Below are 26381 nucleotides of genomic sequence, written 5' to 3'. Positions count from 1 at the left end.
TTTGTATTTATTTGTGGTGACAGCAATAATAATTTTCTTGATCATCATTTCGGCCGATTTGCATACCAAATCATCACACGAAAAGGAAAAATACTTATGCAACATTAATACTAATAATTTATGCTATTTGCTATACAACTTTGTGCGCTTTGCTTTACATTTACATTCATGGATATTCGTACATTTAAAATTTGCTAATTGTGACTAATAACTCGAGGGAACCTCAAAACGAGTAGGCTTACGCGAAATTTGTCTACCAGCGGTGTTTCTATAGAACGATTAATGTTTTTTAAACTAACAAATACTCTTGGGGGATTGGAAATGTCTAAGTAGTAGCTAGTCATTTAATATTAAGCTTTTTATATGGTTTATAGCTTAGAAGAAAACGAAACTTAAAGATTACAAATTCCACTACGATATTATGCATACACGATACAGATAAGCTGCCCTTTTTGCATATTTTGCTACAGTTTCTTCTCTTTTATCATTTGTTTAGCTTTTCTTTTATTTATTTTTGTGTTAACTTTAGGTTTCTGAACTTGTATTCTTGCCGCTTTGTAGACGACCGAGAAATTTGTTTATAATTCACTGCATAAATTATCAAAAAGATAACATTTGTGTTATACTTTTCGGTCCCAATATGCAAATACCTCATCGGGGGCCGCTCGACTTTTGCATATTTTGGCAATTTGGTTAGTTGTTTTAAACGATGTGATAACATCTAACCAAAACGGCACGAACTCGTATTTAGCGCTTGTTAATCAGAGTCAAACTTTTCTGCCCCCAAAGAGTCCATTTCATGTTTCGTATTATTTATATAACTCACATGCGTTTATTGTTTCGCATATTTTGTATTTGTTTGTTTACTTTGTGTTTTTGGTGGTGTCTTAGCGGGGGGCCAATTTTCTATTGCCTCAATCGATCTCCGGTGGCTGATAACTGTCATTTGGAAAATGTGTTCAGACCTTAGTGGTCAGATCCAAGGCATTCGAGATGGCCACCTTAACGGGGGCTTCCAGCCTCAGACGTTTGCCATTCTCACTGGAGGCTTCTATGAGTTCGTCTAGTTTCCTTTTGATCGTTTCACTGGCCTCGCTATCGCTTAGGATACTATTGTTGTTATTATTATTGTTATTGTTGTTGCTGATACTGTTGTTGTTGTTGTGGGTCTTCTCAATGCTGGTCTTCACTGTCTCCGTGGTGCTGTTGTCCTCCTCCTCCCGTGCCCCCTCCTCTTCATCGGAAATCTCCTCTTCAGGCGTTACTTTCAGATCCTCACCATCATCATCGTCCTCTGTATCGTTTTTCTCTAGATCGCTGGTAATCTCGGGCTCTGTTTCGATTTCAGGGCTACTACTCTTGCTGCTTAGCGAACTTCCCGTGGTTTTCATGCTCAGATCAATGGGATTATCTTGACCGGGACTGGGATTTGGATCCTCTGCGGCTGGGGTTTCCGCTTCCTGTTGAGCGGGTGAGTGAGGAGGCGTCATGGAGACCACCAGATCCTCCTCTTCTTCATCATCTACAGCATTGTCTAGTATTTCCTCCACCCTCGCCTCGTCATCTTCTTCGTTTTGGCCATTACTCTGCCGGCTTTTCACTCTTTCCCGGCCACTCTCCGAATTCGGTGTGACCAGAGCTGAAATTGAATAATCCTGCTTGGAGTGTGGCGGTAGTTTTGTTGTCGGCGGTGGACTTTGCTGTTGCGATTTGAGCACTGCATCCAAATAGAAACGTTTGGTTAGCTCATCGGCTGCACCACCGTTTGTGAGAAGGTGGTTATTGTTGGCGTGGTTACTTGGACTTCTGGGTGGTGCGGGTTGCTCTTCTTCCTTGTGGTGCTGCTGGTGGTTGGCAAATGGTGAATTGCCAGGGGCAAATCGCTGGGCTGCTCCGCTCGAATTGAAGAGATGCTGCACTGCCGCCGCAGCCACCGCCGCTTGTTGTTGCTCCGGCGTGGGTTTCAGCAGACCCTGGTGGTGCGAGTACAAGGCGGGATGGTAGCCGGGAAAGAGCAGGTGCGAGGGCGGCAGAAATGCAGGTGGGGGCATTACGGGCATGGAAGTGAGTCCTGTGAAAGGTAGCGGCAGGAATGGCGACAAGTCCTTGCGCATCTGTGGTGGTCTGCCGGGCACCACTCCCCCTCCGCCCGACTGACTGCCATCGGCACCGCTCGAAGATCCTCCCGAACTGGATTTTCCGCCCAAATGGAGCAGGGGATTTCCCCGCACCGAACTCACCTCCACGGAACTGTCAGAGTTGTGGGAGTCCGGGGAACTCACCGAGGGTGAGGCTACCACCGGATGCTTATGCGATCCGTATTCCCCGCTGCTCTCCAATCCCAGCATCATCAGCTCCTCCTTGCTCCGCACCGAGCCACCGGCATTGGCGACGGCATAGAGTCCCGGATAGCCACCCGGATGACCCAGCATTCCCAGGGCGGCTGCCGCAGCCGAGGACGGGGGCACTCCCGACATGCCCTTGACCCCGTTGGGCATACCTCCCCCACCGCCCGAGCCACCGGAACCCCCTCCACCCGCCTGTTGGCTGTTGTGGTGCGCCGCCATCGCTGCCACCGCCTGTTGCTGCTGCTCCTGCAGCAGGCAGTGGATCTTGAACCAGTTGGAGCGGCGACCATAGCGGGATCCACTCTTCGACATGCCCACCATGAGGCACTTCTTCAGGCGACACGCCTTGCAGGCGGTGCGGTTCTTCTTGTTGATGATGCACTCGCCGTTGTTCTTGCAGTCCGATATCGACGACAGATTGTTGTACGACCGACCGAAGAAGGACTGAAATTGGAAGAGAAAAATAATATTTAATCTTTCGATTATAATTTAGGTAGTCAAAAATAAAACTTTTCAGGACCAATTATACATATAAAAGCTTCGTTTAAACTTAAGCTTCTTCTATGTACATGTATTAATACAAATAAATTATCCGAATTTTTACTTAGCCATATAATTAATATTCTTCAAATGAGGTAGCTAATGATAAAAAGTCATGGCTAAAAAAACTTAAATACATAAACATAATTAATTTTCCAAAAATTAAGACCAAGTATAAATTAGACAATATTTTAGTTAATGTTAATCTCCTAAATAACTGTTTGTGATGTTATCTTAGTAGATACATAAAATATAATTGCTTTTTGCCTTTTATTCAGACTTGCATAGTGAATTACAATTATGAAGTGTATTTCAGACTTAAACCACTCCAGATCTTTCTTCTTCAACCTCAACCAAATCGAGCTTCTTCAGAAACTTCTTTCATCACAGTCCATGATGTCATTCAATAAAACGCTTTCAATGCTCGACAATAATATCTCATTATATTTTTGTGATGATTCATCGGCTGGCGGGGCAGCTGAGACCCAGACCTCTTTAAACGCTCTGCCAAAAAAGCGGAGAGCCGCGAAAAAAAAAGAAATAAAGCAAATCGACATGCACAAGCGGCAACCACCTACACCTCCGGCATTAACCGTTGGCTGGGGCACCACAATCAATTGCAACAAAGCAAACAAACAATTTAATTCAATGCGGAGGAGCCATGAAAAGCTGAGAGCCAAAAGCTGAGAAAGAAACAAAAAGCCCCGGACAGACGGCAACATGTTGCTGCTGCTGCTGCTGTTGCTGCCGCTGCCGCATGTTGCAAAGGTTATGGCTGTGCAACACTTATGCCAAGTTGCAATGTTGGCAGTAAATCACCAACGCTTCACGGCCTGCCCGCCTGCCTGGCTTTGCAATCAACCAAAAGGGACAGACTGCCTAAATGACTGACTGAATGAATACACTCGGAAAAGCGTGTCACATTTTTTGTTACTTTTCCATTCAGTTTTCGAGGGCTTACACTTTTCCGATCGCTAAGTCTACTAGATTTGGTTGAAGAGTCTGAAGATTGATAGTTAAAGGGAAATTTAAATTAAAAAATATTTCATAGACAGTACTTCTGACTACTTAGTTAAAAAATATAAACAATTTCTTTCATGCTTTTAATCATTATTTTCTATCCTTCACAATGAAGAGTATAAATTTAATAACATCTAGGTTTTGACAGCCTATACATTAATTTTGATTAAATTTTTTTTTAATAAAGAAATAATGTATTACCATTCAGAAAGAACATTTTACTCTTTTTGTTTCAAAGAACTTATTTTTCCAAATCTGACGTATAGTTTTGGCCAAGTGTAACTGGCTTACTCTCTGCCTGTTTGTCAGTATTCAAGTTGGTTGCCGTCGTTTTCTGATCGTAGGTGGAGCTTTTGAATGGAAGAAACACCGGTGCTGAGATGCTGACGACGAAGCGCAAAATTGAACCGAGACAGAAACAAAAACAGCAAAAGAAGCAGAAACAATGCGAAAATCCACTTTTAAGGTTAATTGGGCATCAAGATTACTGGGTCGGAAATGGAAATGGAAACGGAGGATTTCAGGCCCGTTCTTCTTCGTCTTCATCGTCTTCAGTTTTCTGTTTTCAGTTTCGTTTCAAGAAGCAAAACGGCAGACGGACGGACGACTATTTACAAGCAATTTTGTGCATCAAGGCAGATTCACTTTTGTTTGTTTGTTTTTTCTTGGGCCTCTTTACTCTTTTTTTTGTGTCTTCTTGTGGGCGTTAAATTAGCCAAGCGAGGCCCACGCCATTGCGAACGAGGCCCAAGCACAAATCAAATAACGCTGACCCACAAATTGTACGTTAGTTGACCTTTTCTCCTTGGCGTGGGCAAAAATAAAAGAAAAACGACAACGAAAAAATCAAACAAAAAAATAAATAAATAACAAAATCAAATCCCTCGACTGAACTCGAATCGAGTCGGCGAAGAAACGAAACGGAACGAACAAAAAATGATCATCCCACCATTAAAGGAGTATTCGTATTTAAATCAATTATTTGTGGGGCGCTTTGTTTAACTTTGACCTTAGCCTGGGGCATCCATTTGTTGCTGCTACTCCCCCTCCTTTATGATGAACTCAACATTCCAGTTTCGCAGAGAATGGCCTCATAACTTTTTCTGCTTAGTGTTTGCATCACGAAGGCGGCGAATTCGATTTATTGAAATCGATTGAATCGATTGATACGAACGACTTTAAGGTAAAAGGAATGCAAAGTTTAAAAGTGTTTGTTGCTACGGTAACGTTGTGTCCAAAATGCGAAGAAATTATAACTGGCCCAACTTAAATGCTACAGTCCATCACCACATTAAAAATGTTTGTTACTTAAAAAGCCTCGCTTTTAATGAAAACGCTCATATATATGTAAAATTTTAAAATTTCTTGCACTTACGTAATATTACTAAAATGGAAATCAATAGCAAACTGTTTTGACATCAATGTGATTAAATGACACTTTTTATTATCAAGCTTTACTTGGTATACATTTGAATAACATATACTTAGAATTTGACTCTATGCTAAAACTGACACTATATGAAGTTTTACTTAGAGCCTTCTTTTATAAGAGATTTTTTCGATTATTAAGACTTGAAAAAGCTTCTTTGGCAAGTGTTATTGTATCGAGTACCCACGGTAAGGACTATTAGATATTCCAGGCTAGATAAAATCGCTGCGTCCACCAAATCAAATTCAAATTAATTCGAACATCGAACTCACCTTGCAGCCCTCGCATGTGAAGGCTCCGAAATGGAATCCAGCCGCCGGCTCTCCACACACCTTGCACGTCTGATTCATCTGCAATGGGAACGAACAGAACAGAAGACTTGAGAATGGGATTGTACACTTTTTGGGGGGATTTCTAACTCCCTCGGCACCCAACTCCCCACCCACCTCACTGAAACTGAGGCAATAAATTCATAAAATTTCAATTAAAAGCAACAGCAAATCATGACACGAGCATCTGGAGCTCTCCATCTCGTTTCGAGTACCCCAAAGAGAATTGGAAAACCAGCCGCCAGCGAAATTCACACGCATTAAAAATTAAAATGCAAACATAGTTTGTCATATCGCGAAATTGGTATCAACGAAAGAAAAAGAGCACGGCTTAAAACGAAAAGCGAAAAACGAACGACGACAAATGGAAATGGGAAACGGGCCCAAAGGAGCCCCCAACAAATGGCCAACAAAGCCCGACCATGAACTCCCTACACAGGAAGAAATTTTAGGACGCATTTAATTTTTCTTACGTCAAGATAAGCATGATATTCATTGATAAGTAATTATATTTTTATATGCCATAGGTTACGATTCAAACATATGTTAAAAAGGGTATGTTTTTATGTCGGTATTGTATTATATAAGCCCAAATAACCCTATTTATTTCCTGTGTAAATGGCCAATTGCCTCTTCTGGGGCCCATAATAAAATATGAAGATGGAATCAAATGAAAAATTGCCTCAGAGCACACACACACACTCTGAGCAAACAAGCAGCATTTGCATTTATATGGCAAACTCTGTACCTTCCCCTTTTTCGCCCCCTCGCAAATAGGCGCAACTTGTAGCTGAGGGAATATTTGTTTATTTATTGCGAGCGAAATGTTTATCAACAAATTGCCATCAATTGTTGTTTGGGTGCCCGGCCAGGAGTTGGCTTTTTGGGTTCCCCTTGTTTTCCATAGTCAGGTTGAAAATGGGGCTGGGGATCAGACAGAGTTGCGTTTTTCTTATTGCCACTTGTAGCTGGAACTGGAGCAAAAACTCAGATGACACGCGCACATGCAAGGAGGGGAAAATGTGGCAAGGAGTGGGAGGTGGGTTTCATGGAAAAGTGATCGTGGGAGACTTTTTGATGTTTTTTGGCAGTTTACAAAAAACTTAATAAAACATGTTTATAATAATAAAATCAAAATAATATGCTTTTAGCGAACATTTAAAGGGTTTTTTTGTTTAATAAGAAACTGTTAATTAAAGCCATTACTTATAAAAAGCTCTTTCAAGTTTTGAACTGAAAAATCGACCAAATTTCACTGTTGTTTATATAGGCATTTTATAATACAACTTTATTACACAACTTAAACATTTTGGCAGTTCTTAGAAAAGAAAATGATTCTTACTGGAAACGGTTTGTACTAATATACGTTTCCAATAGTGATATCTTATCGGATAAATGGGTATAGGACTGTCTTCTAATGGGAACATGACAAATGGTTTTGAAACAGATATTTCTAGCCAACAAAATGTTATCGTTGATATTTTATTTTACGTACATGTAATAAAATGAGTTCCTATTCATTCAAATTAATGCTTTGAGCCCAGGCCAATTGAAATGCCTTCAAATATATCAAACTAACTGGAAATTGACTGCCCAACTAGTAGCCAATGGCCCAACCGCAGTCCATATCAGACTCATCCTCGAGCCAAAAGTTGGCCACCTTTTCCGAAGGCTTTTGTTATGTTTTATAGCACCAATTGCCCGACGGGCGATTCTCGGCCATAACTCTTGCAGGCCACAAACAATTTGGCACATTACAAAGTAGGAGAAAGCACTCAACACATTCACTTTTTTTATTCGCTTCTCCTGGATCGACCGTCCAATAAGCAAATCCCCGAGGAGGGGGTCTTATAAGAATACCATGCCAATTGGCTTAGTTCGTTCAGGTCTGCGTTCCTTATTTTTCCAGCGGTTGTTGTTATTGTAGGTGCCTTGTTTGACTGTAAAACATGCTAATCTGATTTCGTGTTATGTGTTGAGTTGGAGGTGAGTTTTGGCCCGAGTTTGGGTCTGGGCCCCCTCGACTTGGGCTGGAAATAAATTTCCTACGTTTAGGTTTCATAAAGCGTCGTCGGGTCTGGTCGTCGCTGCCTGCCGGCCTGCCTGGGATTAATCGACAAATAAAAATCACATAAAATAAATTAAAAATTATGAGTTTCAAGTTTCAACAACCTGCGGATTGGCAGCAGATTTAGTTTGATTTTAAATCACTGCCAGCCAGAAAGAGAGAGGAAGGCCCAAACACGTTGCAGATGAGCTTCGCCGTGAAATTTATGCAGACAATGTGCAATATTAAAAAGCCATAAACATTTATTTTACAACAGACAAGCGACACATTCTTACCAAGGCTCTGGGATAAAGTTGTATTGGGGGAATCGAAGTTATGGCAAAGCATTTCTATGGTTTAACAAGCCCAGAACTAATGTTCTTACTATGTCTTCCTAAGTCATTTGTTTGCTGTCACTCTTGAATTTAAGCCAAGTGCCCCTTTTTGATTTGTGAGTTCATTTTTATTTGCCTAATAAAAAAAGCTGAAAATAAAATTGTATAATTAGCCTGAAGCCTTAGAGGGCAGTTTAATCATTTTTCAACATTTTTATAATATATTTTATTTATTACGAGAATATTACTCCTTTACAATTGTAATTTTATATCGTTTCGTTATTAGGTATAATTTTTTATTGGGCATTAATTATAAAAAGTGTTTTATCGATACCTAACTCTGAGTGTAGAATCAAATTACATAGATAGTTTCACTTGAAATCTTTTTATTAACACAATTACCTAGAAGAACTGATTATTAATTCTGCTTTCGTGATTATTGTATTCTCCTTAATCAACCCTCTGAACTCAAACCCGTTTTAATATCTTTGTTCACAGCGAAAATACGTTTGTAGTATATTGCGTAATTTGCGTAAAACAACGCTGCCCCATAACATTTAAAGGCACAATTAGCTGGGATATTAAGTGAAAGTGTTATAAATTAGATAAAAGAGCGACAAATGTGCCGGCAAAAACAACAGCATCGTCTGAAAGATTTTAACTAAATACACATAATATTAATAACCTTTTTCTTTGTCAAGCAATTTGTTTTTTTGCGCGACTAACAAAATATTTGTCTGTGCGCAGGTTATTGATGGGATACGAATATTGATGAGATTTTTCGAATGCACAATGTCAATTTATTTTAATTAGTTGGTATATTTTCCAAAAATAAAATTCCCCCAGTTCCTCAGAAGTGCAACAAGTTGATCCAAGACAAATAGACGCCAGAAAAAATAAATACCTGCAAAAACTCCACCAGTCATCATCCACAATAGTGGATGCTGTTGATTTTGTGTGTGATTAATTATGGCGATTGCTGTTCTGTTTGTTGTTTGATGTTGTTTGGTTGTTAACCTTAACGCGCAGCAAAAATAGCAAGTAGAATTTATAATTTTTCATGCCACGATGATGCAATGAAAAAAGTTATATATATAATAATAAGATGCTTTGTTATATGGCTTATTAAGCTTGGCAAATAAAAGAAGCGACCGCAAAAAAAAAATATAAAATTATTAAAATTCATTTAAGGCACGTTTACTCCAGTTTTGAGCTCGGCTTGCCTCGCCTGAAGCTGTTAAGAGCTAAGTGCCATTAAGACCAAGTCCAAGCTCGGCTTTAGTTTCTGCTTATTTTCATTTTGCTTCCCTCGCTTCTTTTTGGCAGGCAAAAAAATTATGATAATTGCCTGACCTTGGCTGGCATGTACTAATACTAATTCAAATTTGCACATCCAGTGCGCAGATCGGATCCCCCCCCCCCGCCCCTGCCCAACATGGTTCGCATGCAATTATAAAAAAGCGCAGGCTAGAGGCAAAAACATAATTTAATTAAAATGAAATCATGCACACAAAGCAATTGCCTCGCTTTGTTCATTGTGCGCTGCGGCAAATTGTTCTAGTTTTTAACTTTTTTTCGCCTTTTTCGCTTTTTTAGATTTTGCGTTATAAACATTCATGACTCGTCGACACTGAAGACGGTCGTTTGTGGCGTCGTGTGTGTTGGTGTTGCCTGTTGTCAGTGATGAGCGGATAAAAAATGTATAAACAAATGCGGTCTGCTCGGTGCGATTAGCTCAAGACTGCACCTATTCAGACTTTAACAGTAGTGGGAAAATATCTGGCAACTAGCAAAAGGCGAGTGCAGCTGGCTTTTCTATTAATATTCTCATTTCTAAAGCACTAGAATAGAATTTTATGGATCTGTATATTGCCACTCATTAGAAGATATTAAAAGAACACCTTAGCATAAGCTCGATATTTAATAGTAATTTTTTATGAGTACTAGCCATGGGGTTTCGCTTGTTTGCATCCAATGTTATGAAAATACCTCCGGCAACAAGACGCACTTTTTATGGTCAATTCTTAATAGGAGTTACATCAGGTGTTCCTTGAATTTTTATTGATAATATAACTAAAACCAATTTACCCCTTTAAAGATTTCACAGAGATGGTGCTATTTAAATCGAATTAATATGCTAAGAGATGTGCCTAACAAGTCTTGATTTAATTGAATTCGTTTATAATTCAATTTAATAAAATATTTATGGGGTAAATGCATACACTCCCACAGGGCTCAAACAATGACTTTTATTCGCATTAATCTAAATCGATTACACTTTCCTATTGCAAACTAGTCCGATCAACTTCTGAAGGCAGCTGCAAAGTAAATAGAAGACCGCTCTAGTCGCAGCATCTATTCCAACCCCAGCCAATCAGATGAGTCATGTCGGCGATGCAAACTCGTTTATTCCCCAGTCGATCTGCAGAAGAGCAGCGAAATTTGTCAAAATGGTTATATCGCATGTTTGATATGTTTTTTCTGGCTTTCATTTCTTTCTTCTCCTTTTTTCTGCCGCATTACAAATACTTGAGGCGGTGGAGAGTCAGCTGCACACACGCATTTCTTTCGCTTTTCCTGACCCAGCACCAGCACTCCTCTTTGCTTAGTCACGCGGCCTTTATGCTTAGGCAATTTGTCAAAAAAATAACGCACAACAAATTTTACACACATTTTCGGGGGCCAGCCCTTCGAAGGCCCTCAGGGGAGTGATCAATCATAGGAAATCTTTCAGTTTGTTTCTGCGATTGTCTGTTGCGTGAGGAAATTATTCGCAGTTGTTATAGTTTGGCCAGTGAGAATTTTTTCTAGCCAATATTTCAGATTTTTTCGCAAAGCGATTTTTTACCGGTATGTTTCAAGCTTAAAAGTTAATTTAATTTGGTGATTGATTTATTCCGTGTTTGGCAATTACTGCGTATACATAACATCCATATTATCCCATTGTTTTCATTTCTTTTGATTTTTCATTTCTTTTGTCAAAGTTGCTTAAAAGACTTAAATTGGAACTTATCTAAATTTGTCCTTATTATAGCCAATAAAACTTATCATTTTATTCTTTCAAATATATCCCTTCAACCAAATTTGATATGATGATTGATGCATGTTTTGTTTGACAATTACTGAATGGACAATGAAAACGCCCTTATTTTCTGCCTTTGCTTTTCACACAGTTACTCCCCCTGTATTTCTTTTCTTTCGTCGTTTTTTGGGTCTCAACACCCCTGGAAAGTCAATCCATCATCATTTTTCGCCTGCTTGGCGGGGCGAGTTCGTTGCCTAAGTCTTTGGTTTTGATTTTCGTACTTAGCTAATTGTTGTCGTTGTCGCCGCCGCTGTCGTCGTTGTTGCTGTCTTAAGCTACATAACAACCAAACACTATAATTATGAGCCATGATGATCATGCCGCTGATGATAATTATCGCGATGATGAAAAGTGCTTAGCAGGGTTTGCAACTTGAAGCATCATCGCTGCCGTCTGTTTCTGTTACTGTTGCAGCTCTGAAGCTCTTCAAGCTGTCAAGCAGGAAACGTTTGGATTTATAATGCCCGTACCGCCCCTTCACTCCCCTCCCCACCTTTCCCCTTCGTTTCTGGTCTCGGTCTCGTCTCTGTTTGTCATTATAATTAATTTGTAACTATTTTTATGAGCTCATGTGAAATTTAAATTGTATTCTCCTGGCGTCCCTGTTTACTCTTTCTCTGTCTCCGACGAGAGCTGCTTTCAGCGCCCATGTGCCAAGTGTTTGTGCAATTTCCGTTTAAAATTTGAAATCTTCCGACAAAAATAGTACAAATTATGCTGAAAAATTGACAGGAAAACGTCAAGTGGGAGAGCTGGGCTGACCGGGGGAAGCGAGGGCACTCATTTTCCTGAGAACTTTAAGTGCAATTTGCAATGCTGAAATTGGAAATGGAAATATTTGCACAGCAATTTTGGTACCGTGGAATAGAAATTCTCACAATGTATGCATATGAAATGGGTTCACGTGTTAGAATACTCAATATAAATTTAATAAAAATGCCACCATGAAAATATTCTATTAGGCTTACGTCCTCCTTATTGTACAATAAGTATATTATATTTTAATTTTTTTAAAATTTACTTTCTATTTATTTTTTAATTTTCTGAACCATTGCCTAAAATCTGGGTGTTTTAGGTGATAAAAAATGGAATTAATAAGAATCAATATAATGCCAAAAGCTTTATTTTGGTAATTTTTGTACAAATTTTTTGTACTCTTTCATTTTACAAATTTCCATTTGCAATCACCTTAAAAATAGAACCGATCCCCAGTTAGTGTATTCACTTTTTCCGTATCGCTTTGGCATCTCTTAGTCATTTTTCTTGTTATGCAAATGCGTGCAAAATGTGCGAGGTTTTCTTCTGTTTCCGAGACTCAAATGCTCTGCTCAGTGTTGTAGCAGTTCCCCGATATTGTTGCCTTCGGTGTTGTTGCTGAGGCAGTTGTTGTTGCTTCGTTGTTGGCTGCCAGCCACACGTTCACCGATCGCTGTGGCATTTGTTACAATTTTAAATGTTAGCTCAGGCAAAAGCGAGGCAACGGCAAACTAACAAACTTGTGCCAATTGTTGCTTACAAGTGTTTGACTTGACATTTCGGCGTGCGCGTCTTTACGGAATTGGCTCCATACATATATTAGCCATATCTCTGTGCTTGTGTTTGCCCGTAGAAACTTGTATTTGCCCGAGCTTTTTCTCCGAGTGTATTCATATCGGTGGGGGCAACTGACAGCCGCTGCCGCAGGTGAAATGCTCAACCAAATTAATCACAGCCAACAAAATCCCACAAAGGCCACAAAAGTTGGCTAACAAATTAGTAAGCGCTTGGAAAATTTCATTTTAATTTGCTTTTTCTGATTTTTACTATCCATGATTTGGCATAAAAAGCTGGCTGCTCGATTCAATGAGCATTTGAACTGCACCAGATGCCAATGACTCGACTTGACGTATGCGAATCAAACGGAGGGGCCCACGAAAAAAACAAGTGCAGATAAAACTTTGGAAATAAATCTTATGCTCAGCATGGCAAGCAGACAATTCAGACAAATAGAGGATGCGACAAAATGAATGGATTGCACCATGAATGGCTGAACGGATGAATGCTTGGATGGATAGATTGCCGACTTGGTTGTCTGAAAATTGTCAGCTACCTGTAGGCAAAAGCTGGCCTTGAAATCTCAAGTTGGCTTGGACACGGCCAGTTGGAATTCGAAATTTCTTATAGACGAATAACAGTCAAGGAAAAGAGTTGGTAAAATTATGAATTTATGTATTCAATAATTCAAAAGATTTAGATTTTTTCGGTTTCAGCCCCAACCCAATCAGGTGTTTTTCAGGTGTATATCTTTAAAGGTAAGTCTAGATGTACATTTGTTTATTAAATTGTATTATTTAATAGTCTTAATAAATATTTCTACACAATTACTGAAAGTCCGCTGCATAGTCAAACGTTATAGCAATGTATTTTCAGTAAACGTTTTTATTTTCTTTAAAATAAATGTGATATGGTAGTAAAATTCAGATGCAATCAATCCTCCGTCGGTCTCTTTCCCTCGAAATCAAATCGTCTGTCACTTGGGTGAAATTCTTCCCACGCTTTTTGACCGCTGCAGGAGCCAAGAAATCCTCAAAATCAAATTCCATTTTAATTAGTAGACATTTTCACATTACGTATACGCCAGATCTGACGTCGACCACCATTCTCCCCACAGCCGCCTCCGCACCCACTGCCCTCCTTTCGGCCATCTCTCTCCCTGTGTGTGGTGGGGCCATAAAAGCCGAACAAAATTATAACAGCCAACTTGCAAAACATTTACACCAGCCCACCAAGCAGCAGATGCAGCGGGTGGAGAGTGGAGGTGGATTTTAGGCGGTGGCAGCAGCCGCTTTCTTTGCCTGCAAGAAAAATGATTCATGGCAGAGGCCCGAGACTCCTGCTGGCTTGGTGGCTCGGTGGCTTGGTGGCTTGGTGGTTCGGCTTCGGGCCGGCTTGGTATGTTGCCGTGGTGTGGTTGGCTTTTCGGCCAAAGCGTCTCGACGCCGGGCAGACTATTAACTTTGAAAGTTGTTTAAACAGGCGAGGAGCCAAGAGGCGAACCTCCACCTTCTATTTCTTATTTTTTTCTCCGGCCTTTGCATTGGAAGCTCCTCTTTGTCGTCGTGGTTGGTTGTCTGCACCAGCTGCCTGCTGCCTGCTGCTCCTTTACCTTGCAGCCAGTGTCATCGGCGTCGCGGCTCGTGGGAATTGGATCATTAGAAGCCGGCAAAAGGCGCAGGCGCAGGCAGAAGCAGAAGTTGGTCAAAGATGGCACTGAGAGAAAACTTTATCCCTTCTATTTTATAATATACATTGTTCATTATAATATTTACTTTAATAGAAAGAGCATTACAAGCTGGCTTCTCTATGTTAAGCATGACGATACCATAAGTATAATAAACCAAAGTCGTTAAAGTAGATTTATATTTTCATCAGATAGTAAACAATATATTTTCCGTTAATGTTTTATTGGAGACGAAGAAAACTAAATAGAATAAATATGAATTATTATTATTATTATTTATTACAAAAATTGAAAATACTAAATAAAATAATGAATATGATCATTTAAAGCGAACATTTAAGGTTTCCATACTAATTAATTTCACAACCAACCATTTTAAATTTTATAAGCCAATGAAAAACAACGAAAATAACAAAATTAATCAATATATAGTGATCAGAAAAAATATTTAAGCTTTATAAAATAATAAGAATGTTCAAGTGGAACTTTAATTCGTAGTAAAAAAGTAAAAGGCATTTAGAAATAACAGAAATGTGGTTATAGCCTTTTGAATAACTAGCCATCTAAGCCTATATATTTAATGGTAAGAAATCTTTGAATTTAATGTAAATGTGTTGAAGAAAGAAAGGTATATTTAATTAATGCCAAATTAATGGCTTTATAGTGCAATCCATTTGCGTCTTATAAACCTACGAGTATGTTCGACAATGCCAATTAATGTTATGCAATGTTACAATGACATATTTAAAATGTCTCTCAGTGCAGCATTCAGATGTTTTGCGAGTTTTCGGCTCGATCCGCCTGCCATGGCAACCCACCGGGTAATTTTGCATGTGTTTTGTTGCTGGCTTCGGCTGTGCCAGAGTTGCCACCGTTTCTTGTTGAAAAGAGGCGCGATAAGTAAATGTGTCCGCGTCTCTTGGTCGTTTTCCTTTTTTCTTTCGTTTTATTTGCACTTGCACAGCCAACAATTCTTTCTTTATTTTTTCCTTGCCGTTTTTGTTTGTTTTTGTGGTCTTTCCCCCTTTTTTTCTGTTGGCTCAAGCTTCTATTTCTTTGTATGCGATTTATTTGTTTGTTGTCTCGTTGTTATCTGAGTAAGCTTTGACTCAGTAGTTTTTCTCCCCCTCTTTGATTTTCTTGGCCCGATGCTGCAGTTGTTGTTGTTCCCGTGGATTTCGGGGGAGTCAAAAGTCAATTAAATAAGAGCAGTGCACAGTGAAAAGCTTGTACTTGTTGTGGCCTCAGCTGCCTGTTGTTGCTATTTTTGTTGCTGCTGCTGTTGTGTTTTTGCGAAACGAGCAATTTGTGCCTGTGCTATGTGGTTGACTGTTTTTTGGGGTTGGGGCCAGAAGTGCACTATGGGAACCATTTCACCAAAAAGTTAGCTAAGTTGAGAAGTGTTTGGTAGAAAAATTACTCGGGTGATTTATGAAAAAGGTTTCTGGCCGATGTCTTTTGTTTTGTGTGTCATCGTTGAGGAGAAATTGTAGGGAGTTTTTAGGATAGGAAAGAAAATTTTTGGAAAATAAATAAAAACATTTTGGGTGTTAATTTTAATGATTTTTTTGCTTGTCATTTTTTAATTTTTTTAAATTAGGGAAAAACAAGAATAATTAGAAATTCGACCTTAAAAAAGTGACGGAAATATATAACCAAATTAAATTTATAATAATCATCTTAAAAAAAGTTGTTTGCTTAAGTCATTCGATTTTATTCACTAACAAGAAAGTAAGAAAAATTAAACCATGTTTTGTCTCTATCTTTTCCTTTGAAACTGACTGCGAGAATAAGTTTCCCTTTTTATTGAATCAAGTTATTCCCATAGCCAGCCCATTCAAAAATTGGGTTTCACTTTCCATAAAACTATTAAAAAGGCGGTGAATTAAAATTGAATTAACTTGCGGTTTGCGTTGACTGATGGGAATCAAAAATAACAGAAGAGTCAGGGATTTGGGCAAAAAATGATCATTGGACTGGCATTGTTGATATTTACTTTTCGACTTCTGCCCAATCTCGTCTCAATGCCAGCTTCCCCCGCCGATTCCGCATAGGAGGGGGAATCATCATCACGTGTGTGCAAAATGGCATAGATATAACAATAACAAAGGCATTTGTTATTAGTAGCCGAGTGCGCTTTAAAATAAACAGCTAATACAACAATGGGCACAATTTGCTCGCTGCGCCACTGAAATCGAAACTGAAGCTGAGCCCGGAGATTCAAGCTCAGATCTAATGTAAGCGGACATGCGGGCATGCAATGATCTTCGATATATGTGTATCTATTTGCCTATAGTATATGCAATTTATATAAATTTAATTCAATTTGCCGAGCTAAATTGTTTAGTTTTTGTTTTGCTCACAATCGTGCAGAGGTCGTTGGTGGCGGCGGGGGTTTCTGTTAATTTCATGATTGGGTCTTGGCTTAATGTGTAATGCCTTGACTCGAAAACAATTCTAACAATTTGGCAGCTCATTATGCGGTGCGCTCGCTCGCTTAACCACGCCAACTTGACTCCAATAAACGATGCACAACCTTGACCTTAAGCCAAATGAAAGATAAACCACAGCGGGAAAAAAACTCTGCCTCTGCCACTGCCATTATATTTTATTATGGATTACAAACCGAAAATTATAACAATTTTGTTACGCTTCTTTGAGGAAAGGGCCCCGCACCACCTTGCTGGCTGCCCCGATCCACTATCGTTATTAGGCGCCAACTTATCAGCGTAATAAAGTGGCGGGGCAACCAGTTGGAACAGTTTCTGTGCGGTGGCAAAGTGTTGAACTTGAAAACGAAAGCAAAAGCAAAACGGGAAAGAAGCCAAAGTCGATTGGGGCGATGGGGGAATACTCTTATTGATTCTGTCTTCATCTGTGGAAACAACTAGGACCTTAATGAAAATATATGGGTCCTAAAATTTCTTTAATAAGAGTAGAATAATTAAAGATAAAACAATTTAAGAACTTAGTTATTCAAGAATTATTATAAATAATAAAGTGATCAAAGAAATTATGTGTATTTTAGTGTCTTTGTCTTTTTTAACCAAACAAAAATTCATGTTAATCAAAGTTTTTAAATAGATAACTTGAAGATGTCAAAAATTTGTAAAGGAATAAATTAATTTAAAATAATATTTGTTAGTGGAATAAACTATGCATTGATAGTTTAAATATTTTTTGATTGTATTCCAAATATTTTTAATATGGCTCAGAAGATTTTCTATAGTGTTTGAACATAACATTTGTATATTATATTATTCTATTAATTTGCTTAATTCTTCGACACCAAAACTAGCCTTTTTCTAAAAAGAACAAATGGGTAGAACGTCCTTTTTAATATTTATTCATATTGCAAAAGACCCTCTATAAGAAAGAGCATTACAGTGTTGTACCATATTTTGTGGGAACCATGAGGCATAAAGTACTTGAAGTTGGTTGGATGTCTTGTGGAGAGGCGGGCGGAAAAGGGGAGGGCAACCCTGCCCCAACTTATCTTTAAGCCACGCGCTAATTTGAAAATAATGCTCCCCAATCATTTCCACATTTTTTCACATTTCCAGGCACCTCAGCCTTCTTCGCGATCGGCGTGGAGTGAGCAATAAAAGCAGGCAGCCCCTTGCCTTTTGATTGCTGGCTGGCCGGCCCTCCCACTTGTTGATTGTCTGTATAATTACATAATATTGCATAATTTTGCAAACAGTACTCGGTCGCTTTGGGATTTCTGCTCTGTTAGCTACGTAGAGTCAGAGTCTCGGAAACTCAGAAACTCGGAGTCTTTGGGGTCTCATTATCGTCGGCTGACCGACGATCTTCTTCGTTTTCGCTTTCAGTATCAGTGCACAATGTAGTACTTAAATAATAGAAGTTTAATAGCGTTTTGTTTGGTGCCGGCCGCATTTGCAAGTCGTTAGTTTCTGCCAGTTGCTGCTTCTACTATTTACTATTTTTTCTCTGTTTTTGGACTACTAATGCATTCAGCTGTAGGATTTTTGTCAAGGTTATCCAGTTGGCTGTGTTAGCGGATATAATGACATGATGCATACGGTGGAAGCCAAAGTCAGCATCAATTTCGGTTCTCTTGTTTTTTTCCCCTCAAATGATTTTTTCTTTTTCGCTTTTCGGGAGGAAGTTCAGTTTTAAGATCGGTGTAATTGTGTGTAGTTCGTTCAAGTTCGCTGCCTAAGTCATTTGGCAAGAGCCTAACGAACTTTGCAGAACTTTTCTGCTGGCTGGCAGAATGCAATGTGCAATGTTCCCTCACATGGCTTAGGGGCTTTGGACTGGCTAATTTCGCTCATTAATCATCGAGCGGCGGCTGCGGGAGAAAATCGCTCCGAAAACTGATTACACATGTACGGCCCACCAAATCAAAGTTGTACCAAAAGGCTCAGCCACATGAAGCCATCTGTTCCATCCCAGTGAAATGTATCTGCAAACAAATGAAGTTGTCTGCCAGCCAACTCATTCCGATTCTAAGGCTCCTCACGGGCCTTCTAGTAGAGTCATCAAGTCCAGGATTGATCATTGATCTTTTGGCACTCAATCCTCCGCCTTCTCCTCGTCTGCTCACGAATTATAAATAGTGCAAATGCGTGCAGTGCATCATCATCATTAGTTTTCGGCCAAAAACCATGGCAATAGACTTGTCTAAAGCCTTGGTCTAGTCTCTCTGTTCCTCCTTTATGTTGCCCTACAACTTGGTCTGGCAATTATACGAATCCATGTGTCTGACTTTAGTTTCGTTTGCTAAATTGTTTCAATTTATTTTGTGACTGGCATAATTGCTGCAGCAGGGTACTTCAATATTTTGATTAGACGTAAGTGTATATGCAAAATGTAAAATAAATAATGTTGGAAAACTAAAGGACTCGGTGCAGAAAGCAAAATAAGTCCTTATACCCGCTATAATTCTTATTTACCAGAATGTTTTAAGTTTTTATTATTTTTTTTTAAGATTTAGCATCGTTTTAGGAAATTAAAACGTTCAGATAGATTGTTTTTTATATTTTTTTAAAATGATAATAATATAAGTATGGTCACTGATATATAAAATAAATTGTAATTGTAAACCATAAATTTTAAAACGACAGCAATTAAATCGATATTTGTTTATGTTTTATAATTTCAGTATTTTAATTTACTTTAATGTAAGGAATGTCTTTACTAAATTATTCTGCAATAATTTAAATTTCATTAATCTTAATAAAGTTGATTTTTGAGAGAGTATTTTGCCGTCCCCTTTCAACCCATCGACTCCTGCCTATCAAGTTCGTGTCCTAAGTCTTTCGTTTCGTTACGTTTTGCGCTGCAAGTCAGGCATTTTCTAATTGCAAGTTAATTTCTTGTTGCGAACATAAATTTAACATTCTAATTGAGTTATCAACCGCAACATGTACATACACACGCCGAAAAACAACCGACAGGCGAGGAAGACGAGGATGCGGTGGTAAAACAAGTAGGAGAAGGAGATGCCGACGCCGGACAACTTTTACAGCTTCTCATCTCATCGTCCTCAAACCGTGTTCGCTTTGGTTTTTCGCATCCAAACTGGCTACGCATGTGAAAAATTGCCTACACATGAAGCCACTGAGCTTGTTGTCCGCTCCTCTCCTCTTCTTCAGCTGGCTGCTTTTTCCGACCACAGAAAAATCGCAACAAAGCCACAAGCGTCCGGGTAAGTGCAGTAATTACATTTCGGTGTGTGTAAGATTTTGGGCCTTTGCTAATTTGCCTGCTGCTTCTGTTTTTCTTATTTAGTTTTGGGCATTTATAACTAATTTTTCTCCCGCCTTCTGCGCTGCCGTTGAAAGAATTCTCCAACGTGGAAATATGCACTTTGGCATGGCTCGTAATTAATTTACTTTGTGTGTTTGCCCGCTGGCAGCCGCAAAGGAGAACGACACACACAAAAATATGAAAAAAATCCATTACGCAAATGTTTATGACCAAAATGGTCAGCGTCCGAAGAAGCAGCGGTGGCAGCAGCCTCTTCATCTGCTGCCAATGCAAATAGAAAAGATTTGCCAAAGCCCCCAGATGCGTGTGCCCCAAAACTGAAGCTGCAGATGGAGACTGGAGACTGGAGGCTGGAGGATGGGAACCGAGTTTCGGTCCCGGAGTCAAGTGAGCTTCTCGCACATACATCATAACATTGTAATGCATTTTCGACCGGCCCCGCCTCGCAACAGCCCCCCCCCTGGAAATTAGTTTTCTTTTTCCGTAGCGTCGTGTCATCAACGGGATTTTGGAGGCGTGATTGTATCGAAGGTCGTGGCAATATGGAGACGTTGCAAGAACATTAAAATCCTCGAACATTTATGGCCAGCTAATGCAGATTTGTGTATCTTTCTAATAGTGTATCGAGCTTAAAGATTTCATTAGGAGAAAATATTTTGTGGATTTTTTATAGGACTTGCATGCTTGCAAACTAATGAAAATGCCCTAGAAAATATAAATGTACTGTGGATATATTTGATCAGTTCATACAAAAATAAGCACTCATGCAAAAACTACCGAACAAATACAAGTAGCTGTCTCCAATTTAGTTTTATAAAGTGATTTAATTAAATTCAAACTTCATTATTTCAAGCTATTTTTTATCTTCATCATCCATAGTAACTTGATACGTCGTTATATTAGGATTATTAAATATTGGAGTTTATTTTTATTAGTTTCTAATATGCATAAATAATTATTGCTATTCATATAGCAGATACTTTTTGCGTTTGGTTATTTTAGAGTCTTTGCAAATTATAAAAACATTGGTTTAAATTTATGTATATGGTTTCTTAATATTCGCTCCGATATATTTTCATATGTGAAATTGGATATGCGTTTAAGTCTTATTCCATACGTACGCCAAGAATGTGGCCAAGAAATTATTTTCAGATCCCCAAGTCTCGTTCAGTGGAATTTCCCACCCGTTCCCAGATCGTTTCATATTCATAAATTTATTAGCTAACGCTACCAACTTGCCGCTCGAAGACATCGTTTTCAAAAGTGGCCCAAATTCGAGCCGCTGTTGTTGCCTTCATTTTAATCAAACATTTAGTTTATCGTCTCACATTTCAACTAATTAACACTAGGACGGGACCGCCTCTTTTGGCTGTGAGATCTTCGACTTGGTTTATGTTTTTGGCTGGCTCTCGACTTAGCCAGCCTTCTTCTGTGGATCTTCGGTGCCGGCATTCGACTGATCGACTAAACGAAAATCAGCTTAAAATCATAAAAAACGCACTTAAATAAAATTTAATATTCAAATATTGACATTTAGTGCCATGTTAGCAGCAACTTAGGTGTTTTCTTCGCCTTCTCTCTCTTGCCCATATTTTTCGAGCTGCCCTCCTAGACAATAAGCCTTAAATTATGCATGTGGATTGCTCGAGAGACGACGCAATTCGCTTAGCATTAACTAATTGATCTGCATTAATTTCAAGCCGGGCCTCAAGACAAAAGACAAGCAGGTGAATCGTGTATGCTGGAAATACTCGACGTAGTTCGTATTTGTATTATGATTATTATGAGTTTTTTTCTCCTATTAAAATTATGACATCATTTAAATATTTTCGCCGTTGTTAGCCAGATTTTTGTGTAAACTGGTTTAGGCTACTAACAATTTTCGTCGCTCTTTCTGTCGCTTTTATTGTTTTTGGCCAATTATGCATGCCCCAAACCCCATAATTCATAAATACATTTTGCGCCCAAATTCGAAAATGCGGAAGCGCTTTGATTTGCTGATGCCTTTGGGGCCATATCGTACATATCTTATCAATGCTGCCAGATTTTCAACGCACAAATTGTCTTGCTCTCTTGTCGCATATGAAATTATTAATGTCATAAACTTTTTATGGCTTTGATCAATATTTAGCTCGTAAAATATTTATTTTTATATTTCTGTGTATGTTATTGTTTATTTGACTCAAATTTTTTGAATAAAGCTACCATACAATAAAGTCGATATATGTGAAATGCTTACCGCATACGGATTATCCTGATTCATCATTATGGTAATCTGGTATTGCTGAACTCAATGTGCTCAAACGGAGAATCTGCAAGAAAAAATTGGGATACTTTATTAATTTCATAGTTGTAATTACAAAATAATTTTTATTTTTGTCAGTATTACATTTTATAAAATTGAATGGTATCATATAATCATTTATTCAATCATCATATATTGAAAAGCTAATTGATAAGTATTGTTTGTCTGCAATCTCTTAAGGCAGTGGCCTAGTCTAGATATTTTAAATTTATATAATACTGTGACCAGTGGATAAGTATTTTATTTGGTGGCCTTTATTATAAAATATCGCTTAATTTAATCTGCATTCGCTAGTCAAAGCACAAGTTGAATAATTCCCCTATTTAGGAACATTGGTAAAATGAAGTTTTCATGCTCTTATGTAGTAAAGCTAGTACAACATTTTCACAAAAAAATGTCTTTCTGAAATCACCATAATTTTTCTTAGCTGTTATTTGAGCCGCACACATTTAATCGAGGTCTTGCCTTAAACTGATTGAAGATTCGCTCCAAATCAGCTTGGCGTTCTGACATTTAGCCAAGTGAACGCTGCCAGCTAATAACAATAATAATAATACCCATAATAATATCGATATTTATTGCGATGCAAATGCTGGGGAAGTGAGCTGCTTAGCTGCACCTAAAAACGACCGGCGAAGACAATCAGCTGCCTCACATCAGCCAGAACAAGCAGACCCCCAAGAACCAGCAGAACCCCCAGAACGACTCTGTAGCGCCGTGAGTCACCCTCCATTCAGACCCACTCCTGGGCAGAAGACTCGGCCAGGTCGGATCCCCGCCTTCCGCCCCCCGAAACGAGGTGGCATGTTAACTGACAACAGGTGTTTGCTGCTCGCCGTCCGTCTTGCGGCCTGCTTGCCACATTTGCATTTGATATTTCGCAAGCTTGTTTTGCTGACGCTGTTAACGCGCTCGTACTAAATACTTTCACACTTTGTCCCCGCTCTGCTCTCCTTTCGCAGCGATTGTGCTTTTCCGGCTCGGACCCCTTAAGGATGTTCAAGTCAGCACACGACCTTGATGTGTTAATTTCCCAGCCAACTCTTGCCAGTCACCCGTCCAGGTACACTTAAAAAAAGGACCACGATAGAAGGGACACCACTATGAAATCTATTCCTTACTGAATTAGCATGTTTCATTTAATAATACAAAAAATAGTCACTCATGTCGTTTTCAATATATTTAAGACATGATATGGGTTGGTATATCTATGTAAGATAGAAGGTATTCAGTTTTATTGGATTTTTTTGCCGCTTTCTTAGCTAAATTAATTGAAAACTAAATATAATACATACAAATATTTATCTAACAGAAAATAAAAGGGATTTCATTCAGTCAGAATTTTACGACAAATTTATAATGTTGGATGTGCCTTCTCACCATTTGCTTTTATTGACGAGTTTCGTATTTTTTATCAGTTTTTTTCAAGTGCTCTGGGACTAAGAAATGAAGTCAGGAAAAAGGCTTGGGCTTGTGAGCAAAACCAAGCTGTGAAGTAGATTGCCCTAGCTAACTAGAATAAGTGCACACTCTGCGACTTGTAGAACACAGCAAACTTACAAGGCACTTGCCATAAGTACGAGTATATGGGGTCTGTCAATATTTACGACAAATGCAAAAGCAATCCAAGTTAGATTCTTCATTTGCCTGCAAGCGAGTCAGGGCAAAATGCACTTGCAAAAAATTGCAATGAAATAGATTTGCTGTGAGTTGTGAGGCAAATGTTTAAGAATATAAGCATTTATTAATTGAAATCGATTAAATCATCGTAGATCCGTAAACGTTTTAATTCTTAAAATAGTTGTTATTAAAATAACTCCTTGATATTGGTATTCCAAAGACTGTTTCTTTGGCCATTACCCATGATTGACTTTATGATCTTAGTCGACCAGACAGCTAAAGCTTTACACTCTGGCACTTTCCACTTAATCATTTTATTGTCAACTAATATAATTTCTTTCAGTGCCGCAGTTAATGGCATTCCCATGGATCTTGCCAGGGTTTTCGAATTTTTGTAACAAATATTCTGGCAAATAAAGCTTTACACGCTATTTGCATTATAAAGCAAACATGTGCGGCGACTATATCTGGGCAGCCATCTCGCTCGCACTTGACTTACATTGATTCTGTTATATAGTCGTAAAGTTTATTTGCCCTGCCCTTGCTTTTGTTGTTGTTGATCTAGCCATGTTTTATGGCCACACTAAAAAGTGCACTGGTCAACAAAGCGGCGAGAGAAAACTTTCTCACCAAACTGTAGAGCTTGGGCTATAGCTTCCCTGGACTGTCGTATAAGTGTCATATAGGGGAGTGTGTATATGGTTTGTATAATTAAATCATACGAAACCCCGACAGTCGCAGACAGTTCGTCAGTTAGTCGGATTGTCAAGCGTTATCTGCCATCGCCATCTTCCTTTTGATTTTTTTGTTTTATGAATTCTATTCGTTAATGAAATTCACATGTTCCCCATCTCCAACTCCGATCCCCATCTCTATCCCCGTTTTAATGTTCGCATGATGGATGTGTCTCGAAAAAACTCTGAAATGTTCGTTCCGTTTCTTCGATATCTGTAGCCCTTTTGAACCTTTGAACTTACCTGCTTTTACTGGCTGATCAGCCGATCAAGTTAATCCAATTTATTTGCTTAGTGTTTCTATTTTGTTGCGCACTTAAGGTTTGCTTTTCCTAACATTGTGAACTTTCCATTTAAGGTTTGTGTATTTTCGTGTATTTTCCGTTGTTGTTTTTGTTCTGCTTGCTATTATTTCTGTTCACCTTGCGCCAATAAAACGTCACTTGAGCGTATAGAGTTGTTGCTGTTTTTGCTCAAATCGCACTTGACTTTTAGAACTTTAGGCGAGCGTGAAGCATGTTTAATATATATCTAGACATATATCTTTTGGGTTTTGCTGTGTGTTTGTGTTTTTGTTTTTAGCAGTAGTATATATCACAAGTAGGTATATTTTTCATAATTATGATTTCTTTATTTAAATAAAAAGTTTTTGTTTATTGTGGGTTTTAATATCATTATTTTAAGGTTTTATTTTGAATATAATTTTATTTGCGATTTTTGAATGATTTCTGTAAAAAACAGCAAGTTTTTTTATAGAGTGACCACACCTTTGTGTAAGGGCACTCCTGGCTGCGCACGCGCGCTTGCCCTGTATTTCTTTATTTTCCGCTTTCGTATGCCGCTTTTTACCGCTGTTTATGGTGAACCGATGCACACTTTTGTGGACTGATCTTCAGGTATTATTTGAGAATTACTATTTTTATTTATTCCATTTAATTATGTGCCTGTTTCAGCTTAATTTGCATTTGCTGATTTTAGCGGCGGCCAAAACAACGTAACCCCTGGGACGTAAGACGACGCAACGACGACGGCGACGTGCGATCGAGCGTGCGAGCAAGAAGCGCGAGCTATCACTAAAGACTGATGTTAAGCAGTTCTGCAAAGTGCTCAGACCTCTGCGACTCGGCGACTCAGATGCTTTGCAATATCATCCGACGAACGCTCGGTAGCAAACTGAGTTGAGACTTCGGCTACCAGAGAAGTAGCAACAACAACAACGACATCCGACTGGGGAGATGATACTACTATAAACAAAAACTACAAACTGGTCGAAGAAGCAGTAACAGAAACCGAAACAAAAACAAAAGACTGCAAAAGCGACAAACTCGAACGCTGATCGAGTGCGATTGTGTGTGTGAGGAAGAAGACGATTCCGATTCTCTCTAACGGTTGATACAACCGAACACTCATCCCCCGAAAGAGAGACAGAGAGATAGAGAGGCAGAGTGAGTTTTGAGACTTGGGAGAGCTGCTGTCTGTGTGAGCCACCGATTGAGTGATGTTAACTCGAATTGGAGTCGTTTTGGGTATTGAGTCGTACTCATAAACGTGAACCTAGCAGAATTTGAGTAAATTTATTCCGGAAATAAAAATGTTTATTTTATTGATAAATATATTTCTTATTATAACA

The 26381-nt window shown here is 38.9% G+C and overlaps 1 protein-coding gene across 1 annotated transcript; it reads right to left on the bottom strand.

Moving 5' to 3' along the window:
- Window positions 1–25968, bottom strand: LOC108037603 (knirps-related protein). Its single transcript, XM_044461612.1, has 4 exons — window positions 24995–25968; window positions 22332–22404; window positions 5610–5687; window positions 1–2792 (listed from the first exon to the last, which is right to left on the bottom strand). Exons 2-4 carry the CDS (start codon window positions 22356–22358, stop codon window positions 960–962), a joined length of 1938 nt encoding a protein of 645 aa, XP_044317547.1. The 5' UTR covers window positions 22359–22404; window positions 24995–25968; the 3' UTR covers window positions 1–959.
- Between the last annotated feature and the right edge of the window lie 413 nt (window positions 25969–26381).

The sequence above is a fragment of the Drosophila rhopaloa genome, unplaced genomic scaffold (assembly GCF_018152115.1).
Source record: "Drosophila rhopaloa isolate 14029-0021.01 unplaced genomic scaffold, ASM1815211v1 contig_47, whole genome shotgun sequence".
NCBI lineage: Eukaryota > Metazoa > Arthropoda > Insecta > Diptera > Drosophilidae > Drosophila > Drosophila rhopaloa.
Note: the sequence above shows the minus strand (reverse complement) of the source record. Positions and strands in the feature narration are given on the sequence as shown.

Excerpts from the sequence above, each read along its gene's own strand:
- LOC108037603 (XM_044461612.1), bottom strand. The coding sequence starts at position 22,358 with ATGATGAATCAGGATAATCCGTATGCG. Across the intron at positions 5,688-22,331 it reads ATCAGGATAATCCGTATGCG|ATGAATCAGACGTGCAAGGT; the intron begins GTAAGCATTTCA and ends TTCCCATTGCAG. Across the intron at positions 2,793-5,609 it reads TCACATGCGAGGGCTGCAAG|TCCTTCTTCGGTCGGTCGTA; the intron begins GTGAGTTCGATG and ends TTCCAATTTCAG.